Source organism: Penicillium waksmanii (genome assembly GCF_028829765.1).
Source record: "Penicillium waksmanii strain IBT 27052 chromosome Unknown utg000007l:1.0-4314555.0:1.0-4317578.0, whole genome shotgun sequence".
NCBI classification, from domain to species: Eukaryota; Fungi; Ascomycota; class Eurotiomycetes; order Eurotiales; family Aspergillaceae; genus Penicillium; species Penicillium waksmanii.
The window spans coordinates 2394428-2409588 of record NW_026643253.1 but is presented as its reverse complement, the minus strand read 5'-3'; the positions used below and the strand labels follow the sequence as shown (position 1 = coordinate 2409588).

The 15161-nt window shown below is 50.0% G+C and overlaps 5 protein-coding genes across 5 annotated transcripts; 2 read left to right on the top strand and 3 right to left on the bottom strand.

The window, feature by feature from the left end:
* Positions 1 to 679: 679 nt before the first annotated feature.
* On the top strand, positions 680 to 4005 carry spt5 (transcription elongation factor spt5; the record flags this gene model as incomplete). The annotated part of the gene is made up of 6 exons (XM_057266944.1): positions 680 to 739; positions 797 to 958; positions 1021 to 2498; positions 2553 to 3131; positions 3180 to 3364; positions 3416 to 4005. The coding sequence occupies 6 exons, from the start codon at positions 680 to 682 to the stop codon at positions 4003 to 4005; spliced, it is 3054 nt and encodes a 1017-aa protein (XP_057121145.1).
* Positions 4006 to 4844: 839 nt separating this feature from the next.
* On the bottom strand, positions 4845 to 6779 carry N7481_007724 (amino acid transporter; the record flags this gene model as incomplete). The annotated part of the gene is made up of 9 exons (XM_057266943.1): positions 4845 to 4887; positions 4945 to 5112; positions 5213 to 5265; positions 5392 to 5589; positions 5653 to 5867; positions 5924 to 6064; positions 6132 to 6277; positions 6417 to 6551; positions 6622 to 6779. The coding sequence occupies 9 exons, from the start codon at positions 6777 to 6779 to the stop codon at positions 4845 to 4847; spliced, it is 1257 nt and encodes a 418-aa protein (XP_057121144.1).
* Positions 6780 to 8645: 1866 nt separating this feature from the next.
* N7481_007723 (uncharacterized protein) lies at positions 8646 to 11952 on the top strand (the record flags this gene model as incomplete). The annotated part of the gene is made up of 2 exons (XM_057266942.1): positions 8646 to 8951; positions 9007 to 11952. The coding sequence occupies 2 exons, from the start codon at positions 8646 to 8648 to the stop codon at positions 11950 to 11952; spliced, it is 3252 nt and encodes a 1083-aa protein (XP_057121143.1).
* Positions 11953 to 12075: 123 nt separating this feature from the next.
* Positions 12076 to 13964, bottom strand: gmdB (general amidase GmdB; the record flags this gene model as incomplete). Its single annotated transcript, XM_057266941.1, has 5 exons — positions 12076 to 12191; positions 12242 to 12329; positions 12390 to 13274; positions 13324 to 13599; positions 13665 to 13964. 5 exons carry the CDS (start codon positions 13962 to 13964, stop codon positions 12076 to 12078), a joined length of 1665 nt encoding a protein of 554 aa, XP_057121142.1.
* Positions 13965 to 14261: 297 nt separating this feature from the next.
* Positions 14262 to 14900, bottom strand: N7481_007721 (DUF3237 domain-containing protein; the record flags this gene model as incomplete). Its single annotated transcript, XM_057266940.1, has 2 exons — positions 14262 to 14597; positions 14649 to 14900. 2 exons carry the CDS (start codon positions 14898 to 14900, stop codon positions 14262 to 14264), a joined length of 588 nt encoding a protein of 195 aa, XP_057121141.1.
* Between the last annotated feature and the right edge of the window lie 261 nt (positions 14901 to 15161).

Sequence of the window (15161 nt, the reverse complement as noted above, 5' to 3'; positions counted from 1 at the left end):
TAAACAGGCAGTCGGGCCAAGCAGAAAGACCAAATGTGCAATTCCCGCCAAGCCTTTCAAGCCTGAGGTTGACACTCAACCTTGGGAACTTCGCCGCGAATTGCATCTCCGACTCCTCGACTTCCTCCAATCCTCCATTTGCTGACACTGCGTTCTTGGGTCCCCAGGTATAAAAACCGCGTATTCCCCCGGTGTCCTGTGTCCTCAAATCTCCTCTTCACCACTTTCACCCCTTCTTTCTCGCCAGCCGGATTGCGACCACTCTCACCGTAGGCGGTCGCTCGGTGACAGCCCGCAAAGGCCCGCAGCTTTCCTACTGCGAACACCCTGCCATTGGCATCTTTCTCTCGTATCGACGGTCGCATTCAAAGTGTTGAGGAAACCGCACTCCATCTTGGCTGCTTGGAGTCAAACCAGTCAATCATCCCGTGGACAGTCGTGTCTTTGTCTTTGAACGCGCCGCGGCAAGATCTCAGGTTTGTCGTTTTCCAGATTACCTCTTCTCCCTTACGAATCATCCTCGAGGAGACTAACTCATTCATTTCGTGACAGAGGTGCTATAGCGACCGAACTTCAAGCTTTAATTAGTCTCTTTACCGGCTCGACGTTTCCCAGCGATACCCTCCAACCAACTCCTACAAGATGTCCAACTTTTTGAACCACGATTTTGGCTCTGAAGATGAGGACGATGACTTCAACCCCCCCTCATGTCGATGATTCTGATGCCGAGGACGCCAAGGTGAGTGATGATCAAACAGAACGGCTGCCAGGACGGAGCTGATACAATCTTCGATAGCCCGCAAAGGTCGACGACGACAGTCGCACCGCCTCCTACGGGAATGATGACGCGAAGCACAATGTGGAAGAGGAAGACGAAAAAGATGTTGCCGACGATGACGACAATGATGACGAAGATGAGGAGGACGAGGAGGACGAGGAGGAGGAAGAACAAGAAGTGGTTTGTACTCTCATTGCTGCGATACTCATGGGATCCATGCTGATCTGTGTTTATGATGTTAGAACAATCGTCCGCGTAAGCGCAGAAGAGGTGGTGTTATGAACTTCATCGAAGAGGAGGCTGGTGTCGACGAAGAAGAGGACGAAGCCGAAGATGAGGAGGACGAACTGGCCGAGTTTGGCACCGAAATGCACCCCGATGACCTCGATGCGCTACCAGCGGGCGCTGAGACCGATGACCGACGCCATCGTCAACTTGACCGACAACGCGAACTCGACGCAACCATGGATGCCGAAAAGCAAGCGCAGATGCTGAAGGAGCGATACGGACGAAACCGCGCTGCGGCTTCAGACGCTCTCGTTGTCCCGAAACGTCTGTTGCTTCCTAGTGTCGAAGATCCCAGCATCTGGGGTGGCCGCTGCAAGCCCGGCAAGGAGCGAGAAGTTGTTTTCTCTATCCAGAAACGAATTGAAGAGCGCCCGGCGAACTCCCGCAACCCCATTCGCATTATCTCGGCCTTTGAACGTGGAAATATCATGCAGGGTTGGTTCTACTGTGAGGCTCGCCGGCAACCCGATGTCATCGAAGGATTGGAGGGTATCAACTTCTACTACCCCTCCCAGAAGTTGACTCTAGTCCCGGTCAAGGAGATGCCGGATCTTCTTCGCGTGCAGAAGTCGGAGGAGCTGCTACCCGGTGGCTGGGTTCGCATCAAGCGTGGAAAATACCAGGGCGACTTGGCTCAAATTGAGGAAGTCGAGACAAACGGTCTTAATGTGACTGTTCGACTAGTCCCGCGACTGGATTATGGTATGAACGAAGATGCCAATGCGCTTGTCGGCCCTGATGCCAAGCGCAAGCGTGGTGCCGCAAGCGCCGTTCGCGCCCCCCAACGACTGTTCAGCGAAGCCGAGGCAAAAAAGAAGCACGGCAAGTTCCTTTCATCTACATCTGGTCTCCGAGGCAAGTCATGGAACTACCTCAACGAAAACTACGAGGATGGCTTCCTCATCAAGGATATGCGGGTAAACCTCTTATTGACTAAGAACGTGAATCCGCGTTTGGAGGAAGTCACAATGTTTGCCCGTGGTGCAGACGATGGAACCGCTAACCTGGATCTGGCCTCGCTGGCCGAGACATTGAAAAACTCGACAGCTGAAGACGCATACCAACCTGGTGACCCGGTTGAGGTGTACCGGGGTGAACAACAGGGCTTGGTTGGCCGAACGGTAACCACTCGTGGCGACATTGTCTCATTGGAAGTCACCGAAGGAGATCTGGCTGGCCAGACCATCGATGCTCCTGTTCGGACCCTCCGCAAGCGCTTCCGTGAGGGTGACCACGTTAAGGTCATTGGAGGAAGTCGTTACCAGAACGAGTTGGGTATGGTGGTTCAAGTCAAGGAGGACACTGTCACCTTGCTCAGCGATATGAGTATGCAGGAGATTACCGTCTTCAGCAAAGACCTTCGTCTCTCTGCTGAGATGGCTGCCGATGGCCAGCTCGGTATTTACGATGTCCACGACCTTATTCAGCTTGAGTGAGTATTGGAATCAATGTGCAGAAATCGATCAAAACGCTAATCTGATAACAGTGCTGCTACCGTCGCCTGTGTCATCAAAGTCGACCGTGAATCTCTCCGTGTCATGGATCAGAACGGTTCTACTCGCAATGTGCTTCCCACGCAGGTTGCCAACAAGATTACCCCTCGCCGGGATGCTGTCGCAACTGATCGCAATGGTGCCGAGATCCGACTGGGCGACACTGTTAAAGAGCTCTATGGTGAACAGCGAAGTGGAGTGATTCGTCATATCCATCGTTCATTCCTCTTCCTCCACAACAAAGCACAGGCTGAGAATGCAGGCATGTCTGTGATGCGAACAACCAACGTCGTCACCGTATCAGCGAGGGGTGGTCGTCCCGCAGGACCTGACCTCACCAAGCTGAACCCTGCTCTTGCGATGCAAGCCCCGGGTGGTGGACGTGGTGCTAACATGCCGCCTCCCCAACGTGGCCGTGATCGCTTACTGGGCAAGACCGTGACTGTTCGCAAGGGCCGTTATAAGGGCTTGGTCGGTATTGTCCGTGACGCAGATGACAACACTGCTCAAGTCGAACTCTACACATCCAACAAGCCCGTCCATATAGAACGAGATATCCTTGTCCCCAAAGAGTGAGTCCATCCCCCTCCTATCAATGTCTCACTACTAATTAATCTTAGTCCCATCACAAAACAATCACTCGATGTTGGCCGCGGCAGAGGCGGAGGAGGAGGATCTCGCGTTCCATACGGTGCGTCTGCTGCACCTCCTGGTAGGGACGGTGGCTGGTCCGGCGGGCGTACTCCAATGGCCTCGGGAGATTCATCAAGAACCCCAGCATGGGGCGGCGCTGCCTCCTCACGAAGTAAGTTACAAAGCAATTCTCCTTCTAATGCAAATACTAACAATAATCTAGCACCTGCTTGGGGTGGCAACAGTGGTTCCCGCACTCCCTCATGGAAGAACGACGGATCACGAACCTCCAACCCCTGGGAAGCCGGAAACCGCACTGCGTACGGTGGTATTGGCAACCGAACTCCAGCCTGGAACTCTGGCTCTCGCACCCCATACGACTCCGGCTCCAGCTATGACGCCTTCGCATCTGGATCTCGCACCCCTGCCTGGGGCAACGCCGGCGCTGGCAACCGCACTCCCGCTTGGGGTGGTCTTCCCAACAGCCGAGACCAGCGTGATTTCGACGATGCCCCTACCCCTGGCGGCTACTCTGCTCCCACCCCTGGAGCTTACGGCAGTGCCCCTACACCCGGTGCTTCTGCGCCAACTCCTGGCGCCTGGGCAGACAATGCCCCGACTCCGGGTGCTTATAACGCGCCAACCCCCGGTGGTATGCCGAAGCGCAGTGGTGGAGGTGGCTATGATGCGCCGACACCTGCGGCCTATGACGCTCCCACGCCAGCCATGGGCGGTGCGGCTGCTACGCCTGGTGCGGGTTACGGCGATGATGACGGTGGCCCGCGTTATGACGACGCAACACCAAGCCCGTGATCTGATTTCTCTCTCTTTTCTCTTCGCATTTTAACCTGCTCTTTCATTTTCATACCGCCCCTTCCCCCCCGACTCACTGAAAAGCTAGTCGATTTTGCCCTGGTTTAGATAGGATGGCGATGGATCGGCTTCATACCTGTACTCTACTACTTTGATCATTGAATGTAATTTCTTCAGAAGCAGCAAATGCTATATCATCCTTGTTCTTGTCACTGAGTCTGAGTCGAACAAGGAAATCCCCTATTTGTCGTAAGAAACTGCATGCTGTGTTTGCTCAGATGCTTGTCCGTAGATAATGGTTCTTTGTTGCTCTCAGTGATGCCCACTTCTTGGAGCCTTACAAATTATTTCTCCCGTCAATCTTCTCTCTCCAGCCGATCAACCTCCACTCTTTCAATCCACAGCCTGCGACGGCACATATCCACCATGGAAAAAGAACGTAGCTTCAAGTTATTACAGAAAATCTCCGAATTGTTTTCGACCGTGATGACCAAGTTGTGGGATAGGGTCCCCGCGGCAGACTCGCAACTAAAAACAATGCAAGTCAAGAATCCAACGGGATCGGGACTTTCAAGTTCTGCATGGGCCCCTCTTTCATATTTGGGCGCTTTTACGGAATCAATTCCCTACGTCGCCGAAGTTGTTTTAGTATCATCCTTGCTAAGTAGTGCAGAAGAGGCTGCGATGCAGCAAGTTCGATATCTGACGGGGGGGCTCTGAATTTGGACCGTTAGCCCGTACGTTGGTCTCGGAGCTCATTGGGCTAAATACTAGATGCTAGTAGTAGTGGTAGGTGTATGCCTTTACTGACATAAATTCTAGACGGCGTTGCAACACGTTTACAGAAGATGATCATCGGTCCCGCGAGCGTTTTTGAACGTACTGAATCTTATGACGACCGTCACACTTCTATTCCTTTGGAGTTTATCACACTCGTACCTATCCTGGCATTGTACGCCGCTTCTCGCATTTGGGGTTGAGGTTGAGTTGTGCTGAATTTCGTCATTCTTTCGAAATCCAGCACTATGCGTTATTGGCGCAGGAAAAGCTGCCGCTTGCTGAACTGTCGTGAATAGCTTTTCCTGAGGCGTATACGCCAAGTCCGCACTAGATTTAGGTGCATTATTAGCAGTCGCTCCGTAAAATGTGTCGAATACGGAGTGCAAAAATGGAAAACTCACCAGAGTCATAGAAATACAGATAATACCAAAGTTTATTCCAGTTAGAGCCATCTGGCGAGGTGATGATAGCCAGGATCCGCTGTTCATATGTAGCCAAAGAATAGCTGGGACTCCGAAACTGAACCAGCTCGCAAATAAGGCACTCTAAAGCATAGTAGTCAGCATGAAACTATCAAAAGTAAGGGGGCGGGGGTGCAGAGCATACCATCAGGCCAAGCAGATTATTGAAGACTGGAATCGCAGACGCGATGATCCACGCAATAACCCAAACAGCAAGGCCCATCCCAACCCAAACACCGACTGCGATCAAGTCTCTCTTATGCATGCGCTCTGTTCCGGCAAAAATCCGGATATAAATGGTTTTAACTGCGACATGGCCATAGATGACGCCAGCGATCACAATCTGCCGGGAAGAATTAGTACACATGAGATACATAAGAGAGATGACATCGAGATCACCACGTACCGTCGGTAAGGCTATTCCATAGGCGATCTTTGAAATAAGGGGACCAGTTGACCCCAATGCCGGTGATGCAACACTATCTCCAGCATACCGATAAACTACCAGCGCGATTATCGTATAGAGCGAGATGTTGACGGCCTGTAGTAATGCTAGTGCTTTTGGAAACTCTCTCGGATCCTCTAACTCGGCCATCATGTTGAAAAAGGTATTGTGGCTCGCTGTGATGTGGGTTTAGTGAAAGTTTCAGTCTTAGTCTGGCATTGAATCGACATACCGTATGCAAAAACAATGTTGCAAACTGATATGACTGCATTGGCCAAGGAGGCAGTTCTCGTCACGGTGAAGGTGGCTGACGTATTCTGAATACCAAGCACAATCATGGTCAATATAACTGCAGTCAATATGCTGACAAAAGCTAAAGAAGAAAAAACCAGTCAACTCCGTACCAAATAATCAGCAACAATCACGATAATGTAACTCACATGCGAGAGAGAGCCATGTCATATTCTTCATGGTTCTTGGAAGTGCGAAGAAGAAAGAAATTACTGTTCCAACAATCCCAAAGATCAACGAACAAGTGCCATGCTCAGTAATGGTGTTCATAGCCACGGTAAATGTCAAAATGTGACTGGACATGATGAAGATGAGGTAGAGCATATGCCCAGTAAAGAACAGTTCTCTCCCCAAATGGACCCAGGACAACTTCACCGGCATCTGCAATGCTTGAGACGTGAGGATGCCTCAATTTGAACTGTCCTAAAATATACCCAGTGTAGGAAGCCACGATTCCCAGGCCAATTAAAATGATTATACCCGGAGCAACACCCAGGCCAGCAATCGCTGCTGGAAGCGATAATATGCCCAGTGAGATTGTCTCGGCTACCATGAGTAGACCGCATTGCCTGGAATTGTAACTAATCAGTCGGGGCAAAAGGCAGCGAAGCGTTAGATCAATGCATCGTGTATACATACCACCACTTCAATACTTTGTACTTGACTTCCGCGAATTCCTCATCGCCAAACGCATCCTGCCGCTCAGGCTCTCCCTTCTTCTCATCCTCAATTCCAGCCAATGAATATGGAGGTTGTTCTCCATGCTCTTGTTCCGAAATGCCGTGCTGTGATTCCATTGAAGAAGGCAGATCAATGGTTTGCGACTTCATCGTGAGTCATGGAATTCCATGTGTTGGGGTTCACGTTGAGAATTGCGAGGGGCAATTGGCTCCATTTTTTTTGTTGATCTGAGACTGGACTATCGGGAGCGCATGCCGGCATCGGACTTGTTCATTCCAAGGTGGAGGCCGAATTCCTGCCGATCATGTTTAGCTTGGGGCTCCACCGTCTCGTTGACGCGGGATGTTACCGCGCCGATCTGCGCTTACTGACGGTGCGCACGAACTCATTTTGAGCCCTTTGGACTCCCGTGAAATTCGCTATTAGGGATTTATTTTTGCCTTTGTGTCTGTGTTTTGAATCGGGTAGTTTTGTATCATTTCTCAAGTACTGTTCTTGGTACCCCTATGAGATTGTTCACCGGTTCGCGGTGGAGAGCGTCCCGTCCACCCAGCGTGGAGAGCGTGCGGAGACGACTTTCGCGGGGTACTGTCGACCAGAAAATTCCCCAGTGGCAAGAGTTTTGAATCAGTTGAGAAAGAGGTATGATGTGCATAATGAATGCAAGAAAAAATTAGGTATTCATTCCTAAAAAGATTGACAGTGGAGAGCGCAATTCGGCACCGAAGGTGCTGCGCATCGGGCCGGGTTCTGCTATACTTGGTAAAGTTGGACCAGGATCATTAGAGTAGCCAATTGAAGTCAATTTTAAAAGTGGTGATAGCTAACTACTATGCATGGTTTATTGCCAAGGACATATTCGTTTAATGATTACCTACTGGATATCTTCAACACGAGATAGGCTGGAATAAAGGGGATGGAAATAGATTTCCAAGGTTAAAGATACACCAACAAGAACTTCAATTTCATATTTTCGTACCACTGGACATCGGATTTTAGTTACACTAGTACCTACAAGTACCAATATCCCTGAAACATAATAAGGACGGGCAGTGCCACCGATGGATGTATCTGAAAATCGCGAAATCCAAGGTTCAACCTTTGCACCCGAGGCGCCAGATGTTGGGCTTTTCTCATAAATCTACACTGTGGGTACCTATATGAAAAGCATGAGATCACACAGACGTTGTGTGAATATTGAAAGGAATGGAAGCAGTATTCGCTAACAAAACTGCAGGTTGTAGAAGATTCACGTGATTCAAGACAACTATTGCTCATCCTCATCCTTCCACCCCGCGATTTTACTGCCGTCTCGATGTCGCCTGCATGCAAACAAGTGAAGAACAGCCGGCGTCTCAGCCTCTCAGGACACGAACTTTGCATTATTTTCGGTCTCCGTGAAATAGAAGAGCGGAACATCAACAGTTGATTCAGGCGAGACAGCCCATTCAGAACTGTCCTCACCTGGCAGTCGTTATACACAATGAAGACGCGACTTCAAGTTCAATTTCAATGCTCGGGTTTTTGCAAATATTTAATTCAGTTTCATATCCGGGAACGAATGTGTTATGTCCTACGGATAAACCTGGTTGCGTGAGGGGTTCTCTCGGGTATATAATTCCGTGTGGAGCTGGATTGAGGTTATCCGAGCAGGCAATTTCGCGTGGGAAGGAATGACGCGCAACAAAAGGTTCCAGCCACGGTGAAACCCGTCAGGTTCTACTTTCCATAACCTTGGATTCAATACAGCGAGCATCAGATGCTCTGAATGTGTATCCTGCACTTGGACAACACGCTTTCACCAGCGAGGAGTGGATATTTCTCCGATGATTGTCAGGTGGCGGGAAATCCGCCACGGAAACCCGGAAAAGCATCGCTTCGGATTGGCGCCGAAGAACGTGGGGTAGTCGCCGCGACGCGGGGTGGAATATAAAGACAAAATGGACGCCATTCCTGATTCATACTGATTTACACGCGGCACAATGGCGACCATGACAGAGACAGAGACCGTCACCAGGGTGGCGGTGCAAGCATCGCTGAGCAAAGAGGAGATCGCGGACCGTTTGTTCAACGGAACCCTTCACGCCGACTATGCTCCGGTTGAACAATTCACGACCATCGATGGCTTACTGAAATCGCATGCGGCTCAACCGGATCAAGCACACAAGCCGCTGGTATGCTATCCCGCTCGAAAGGCCGACGATTTCGAGGAACACACGGCCCGGGATCTCGACCAATACACAGATCTTGCTGTAAAATATTATATGCAGCAGGGGATAAAGCCAGCGGTATGATTGAAAAGTGCCTTTTGACTAAATTGGAATTTAACTAATAGCCATCCAGGATCCAAGTCTGGATGAAGCGCCAGTCATTGCAATGCTCGCCGGATCGAGCTTTGAAGTTATCCTCACCTTTTTCGCGCTCAATCGCCTTGGATATGCAGTTTTGTTCCTCTCCACACGTCTCACAGCTCCGGCATATATAAGGTTATTGAACATGGTGAACTGCAACGAAATGATCAGTTTGGAACAGTACGGGCCAATCGTGAAAGACATCGGCGCCGAGAAGTCTGGGTTTACCCGCCGTCGTATGCTGGCGAGGGAGAATTGGTTCAACAAGCCCGCTGCCACAGCTCGATTTGAGCGATCAGGGGTAGACTTGAACAAAGAGAGCAAAAAGATAACTTGGATTTTGCATTCATCTGGTAGCACAGGATTTCCGAAGCCTATTTTCCTGACCAACTATCAGACTCTTGCAAATTGGCGCAAGAGCTTCGGCCTCCGGGTATTCAACATCAGTCCATTATTCCACTCTCACGCCTTAATGGAACTCGGGCGAGCTCTTTACACCAGAGCCCCGGCCTATCTTGGGAATCATTCCCTCCCAGTCACATATCAGAACCTTTATGACGCATTGCAAGTCGCGCAACCTCACCAGATCAGTGCCGTTCCATATGTGATCAAGTTATTGTCAGAAAGACCGGAGGGAATCCAAGAACTAGTCAAGCCAAAGCTCGTGATTTATGGTGGGTCTAGCTGCCCTAGCGACCTAGGAGACAGACTTGTTGCACAAGGTGTTAATCTGAGCGGCAACTATGGTGCGACTGAAACCGGCCAGATCATGACTTCGTTTCGCTATCCTTCTGATATTGAGTGGGAGTATATGAGGCTTCATCGTCCCGTAGCCGACCATACTCTGATGGATGAAATATCGCCTGGGGTCTTTGAATGTGTTGCTTTGGATGGCCTTCCAAGCAAAGGCCCTTCCAACTCTAAACCGCCATTTTCGCCGCAAAATCCAGAAAATAGCTTTCGCACGTCTGATCTATTCACTCGCCACCCCGACCCCAAGAAGAGCAATTATTACAAGTATCTGAGCCGACTCGATGACAGACTTACCCTTGTTAATGGGGAGAAGGTTCTTCCAATACCTATCGAGGGCCGTATTCGTCAGGAAGAATTGGTTGGAGAGTGTGTTGTTTTTGGAATTCAGCGAACGGTTCCTGGAGCTCTCATCTTCCGAGCCCCAGGGAAGGCTACTCACCTAAACAATGAGCAATTCTTGGAACACATCTGGCCGGCGGTTGAAGCAGCGAATGCTCAAGCCGAAACATTTTCACGCCTTCCAAAGGAGCTGGTTGTGGTCAAGGATGCAGATGTTGTGTATCCTAAAACCGATAAGGGAACCTGCATACGTGCTCAAGTCTACCAGGTGTTCGAAGATGATATCAAAAATGCGTATGCTGGTTTTGAAGGCACTGATCAAAAAAAGGGCGACCTTGCCCTCAGCGTACCTGAACTAGAGGAGTGGCTGCTTACAAGATTTCGAAAGGACTTGGGTGTGCCCCTTGCAAGCCCCGAAACCGACATATTTGGAGCTGGCGTGGACAGCTTGCAGACAACCCAAATTTGGAGAAGCATCGTGCGTGACCTCGATCTTGGAGAGAACACGGAAAGTGTCAGTCAAAATATTGTATTCGAAAAAGGAACTGTCAGCGATCTTGCGAAACATCTCTACCACTTGCGGACCGGCGAGACCTTTGAACAGGAAAATGAATTGAAGGTCATGGAGGAGCTCATTGAAAAGTATTCCCACTTCACCCAACACCACCCCACCATTCAACAACAGCCTGAACCAGAAGTGGTGATTGTTACTGGAGCCACTGGTAACTTAGGCGCATTTGTTGTTGCCGAAATTGCCAAACGATCAACTGTTTCTGAGGTCTGGGCTGTCGTCCGAGCATCAGGACAAGCTTCCGCAGGAGCTCGACTTTGGAAGGCTATGGCGGACCGCAACATCTTCCTCACGAACGAAGAGGCAGCTAAAGTGCATGCCGTTCCTAGCGATCTCTCGAAGTCCAACCTTGGCTTGGAAGGATACGTTCTGGATCACCTCCTGTCTACCACGACCTCTGTCATCCACAGTGCTTGGGCTGTCAACTTCAACCTGGGAGTTCGATCGTTCGAGGAACAACACATCCGGGGAACATATAACCTCATCAATTTCTGCTTGAGATCTAAGCTTCCTTCCCCAGCCCGGTTTTTCTTCTGCTCCAGTGTCAGCGCCGCTAGCGCCACCCCCAAGCCAGCCTCCATTTCGGAATCTGCCATTGAAAAGATCGAGCATGCCCAGAAAATCGGCTACGGACGATCGAAGCTCGTTACGGAGCACATCACTCGCAATGCGATGCGGAAGACTGGCATGCACGCGCGAGTCTTCCGGGTTGGACAGCTGGGTGGTGACACCGTGACCGCACAATGGAATGAGACTGAAGCGATTGCCCTCATGTTCCGCAGCACTCTCACAACAGGCGCTTTACCGGAGCTCAATGAGCGACCGAGTTGGTTGCCTGTGGATCAATGTGCTACAGCTATCTCGGATCTGGCACTGAACCCCGACAATGCCAATTTTTCGGACGCCGACTTGGTGTATCACTTGGTTAACCCAAATTCATTTAGCTGGAAAAATGATCTGCTCCCCGCTTTAAAGAAGGGATGCGCATTGCCGGATTTCCAGGTTGTCTCGCCACAGGAGTGGCTCAGGAGACTCGCAAATAGCGATCCCAACCCCGAGACGAATCCCAGTATCAAGCTTCTAGATTTCTGGAAGGGGAAGTATGAGAATGCTCCGACGCCGAAGTCAGATGACGAGGAGCCAGCCGGTCTGTTCTTCGAAACTGATAGTACAATTCGTGACTGTCCTTCACTCGGTGATGTCAAAGACCCTGTTGCTGCAGGGCTGATACAGAGATACATCGAAGTATGGATGAAGAGTTGGACCCGTGCATGAACTAGATACCTCAATGCCGATTCTTTTAGGGTTACAATTTGTTTTGAAATGCAATGAAGATAAATATTTAAGTTATCTTGAACGTAACTCTGGCCCCGAATTATCGATCTTCTTCCTAGTAGACTAGTTACGGATCGCTCGATCAATTATATCTGCAACCTGAAGGCACGCTTCGTCCTGGAAGCGTGCCGTAACAACCTGGATAGCACACGGTGCACCATCAACCTCAATGGGAACATCTGGAAATAGTCAGAAGATGGTAGACGAAGTTTGCCGGAAGAGTACTCACAGTCAGGCTGCACACTGTCTCCTGTCCTCATTTCTGTTGGATCCAGCTCCTTAGAAGCCTTTCCAAACGGAATAATACAAGCAGGGTACTAGAACCAAAATCAGCCATTTTCACAAATATGATTAAAATGAAGAGGGAAAGTACTTACGTCAAGCACGTTCCATATCAAAGTATAGGGTGGCCATCCGAACGTATCATAGGCGACCGCCGTATTTTGAGCTCCAGGGGCAAGAATCACATCTAGTTTCTGCTCCACCCATGTTTGTCGCCAAGCGTCAGAAATGCGGCTTCTAGCTTCATGGAGCTTCGCGATCTTTTCGAACGTGTCTAGCTCCATGTCCACCGGCCATGGTCCCGTGAACATAGGAGACGCGTGCCTTGCGACTGACTCGACAGGTGGCTCGCCACTCGGCGCAATATTATCGATATGCGGGCCGTAGACAAAGTACTGAAACCCGACACGATTGGCAAATGCCACAGAAAGATTGTCGTCAGTATCATTTTTAATTGAGACGATTTTATGGCCGGCACGCGCAAGCTTTTCAACTGCATTCTGCAAAGCTCGTTTGACGGGCGGGTGAAGAGGGAAATGCTTGTCTTCGGACAGCACGCCGATGGTCAAACTCTTGTTGTTCTTGAGATTGGCAGGTTGAGATGTATTCCACGGCACGGCCGCTGCTGTTTGATCGTAACGCCATGCGTGACCATCACCTATAACAGCATTCATGAACAGCTGTAGGTCTGAGATGCTGTGTCCCAATGGACCGGCTGATGGAGCAACGATGGGAGCCCCCTCCAGAGCGCCAGAAACCTGGCCACCAAATGGAACTCGGGATGTGGTTGGCTTGAATCCATAGACTCCGCAGCATAGTGCAGGGATGCGAATTGAGCCTGCGATATCGGTTCCCACGCCCAAAATAGACCCGCGGAATGCGACCAGCGCTCCCTCGCCACCGCTTGATCCACCCGCAGTCAGAGAAGTGTTGTGCGGGTTTAGGGTTCGACCGAAGATGTTATTGTCCGAGTCCCCAGTCTGATCTTTTTTAGCAAGATAAGTATCAAGAGAGGTTATGAGAACTCACCATCATGGTTTGAGGGATGTTTGTCTTCACATATAGGACTGCTCCTAGTGCGAGAAGCAATTCAACCAGAGCAGAATTCGTCTTTGCCGGCTCATGCTTGAGGAATTCCACATAGCCTATAGTGGACTGGATACCCTTGACATTAAAGCTATCCTTGATACTGATAGGTAGCCCATGAAGCGGGCCAATGGGTTTGCCTTCGCGCTGTAGATAGTCATCGAGACTTTTGGCTCTCTCAAGAGCTTCTGGAAAGAATGTTTCTGTGAGGCAGGATGTCTAGAGATGGCCAAAAGGCGTTAGGATCCGAGACAACTTCTTTGTTACTTTTTCATAAAACATACCACTTGTTGCGCAATGGCTGCTCGTTTGCAAAATGCTGTGGTGACCGCTAATGAGCTAGCTTCGCCTGATGCTAGCTTTGCTAAAAGCTGAGCTGCGGTATAGTTCTCTGTGAGATCTAACTCAAGCGCAGATAGCAACCCACTCCGACGCGGCAGATCGTGTTCGAGTAACCGCGGTGGTACGGCCAGCAGATCCGTGCTGAGGGTCCATTCGGAGGGGATCTTCTCTTTGCATTCGCTTTCTTTGCGAGCAACGAGCTCTTGCCAGTTTTGGCTCGGTGCAGCGACTTCGGTTGCCATGAGGAATGAAATGAAATGAATAATCTTGATGTTTTCACCTGTTGGCTACTTCAATCTTTATATAAAAATATCTTGTGTAGTATCGTGTGATGATAAGGATAACGATGAGGGGCATTCCATCGGTAGTTTCCCCACCGATTCACGTTGATTCACCGCGTCTCCACAGTATGAATCCATTGCGCTGTTTCGGTGCGTCCACCTACTCGATTCGGCTAAGTACAGATTTCGTCTAATTTCAATGTGACACAGATTGCTTTTGCTGCCTCGGTACACGCAAGCTCCTCAACTACCGCGAATCTATGCCTTCGCAACCACATCCTCCGGCTTGACGCCAGGGAAATTGGTGAGATGATAGGCGTCAATCCAGATCTTTCCATCCTGGCAACTCATAACTCCCAAACACACAAGCCCATTCAACCAATTGTATGGCCCTGGCCCTGCCTCAATCCGCAGATGCGAGAAGAATTCCACATCGTCTTGCGATATTGTCGACGGGGGTATCATAGTCGGATCGGTTTCGACTTGCTTCGCATAGTTTGTCTCTGGGCCAGGACGGTAAAGTCCATGCGCACGAATGTAGAGATAGTAGTTATCATTAGTTCGCACCGTGTAGCGAGCATCAAGTTTCATGGACTGGTTAATGGTCATTATAAAGACTCCCAATGCGATTTTTAGTTCTCATACATGCGTCCCCTTGATAACGGTAGCCCAGTCCGCACCTCCGAGAGGCAAAATATTGCCTTCAATCCCAGGGCCCTTTAAGCTACCGCGTGTGATATTGACGATGCTTCGAATCACTCCAGAATCATGTGGGGCTCCGAGATCAAAGTCCTCGGTCGTTTCGCACTCTAGACGGTAGAGAAAGACGATGGAAGGGAGGCGCATTTGCGGGCCATCCGGGAAAAAAGCATTGCCGGGCGATGGAGAAGTAGACATGGTCAGCTGAGTGAAATTAGATCAAATAATGTTATTGTTTTCTTTGCGAATTCACATTTGCCGAGTATCGAACAGCTTTTAACTCATCGTATTCTGCTTCATGATAGTGCGGAGTCCGCGGGTTCCAAAGGTGGAGTGATTACCCCCGCGCACATCAAAACCAGAAGGTGGACCCTACCCCAAACGTTTATCAGTTATCAGGGAAAATTTAAGGCCGTTGCATAGATTGGAACAGACGTCAAGGTGGTATGACGGTCACTA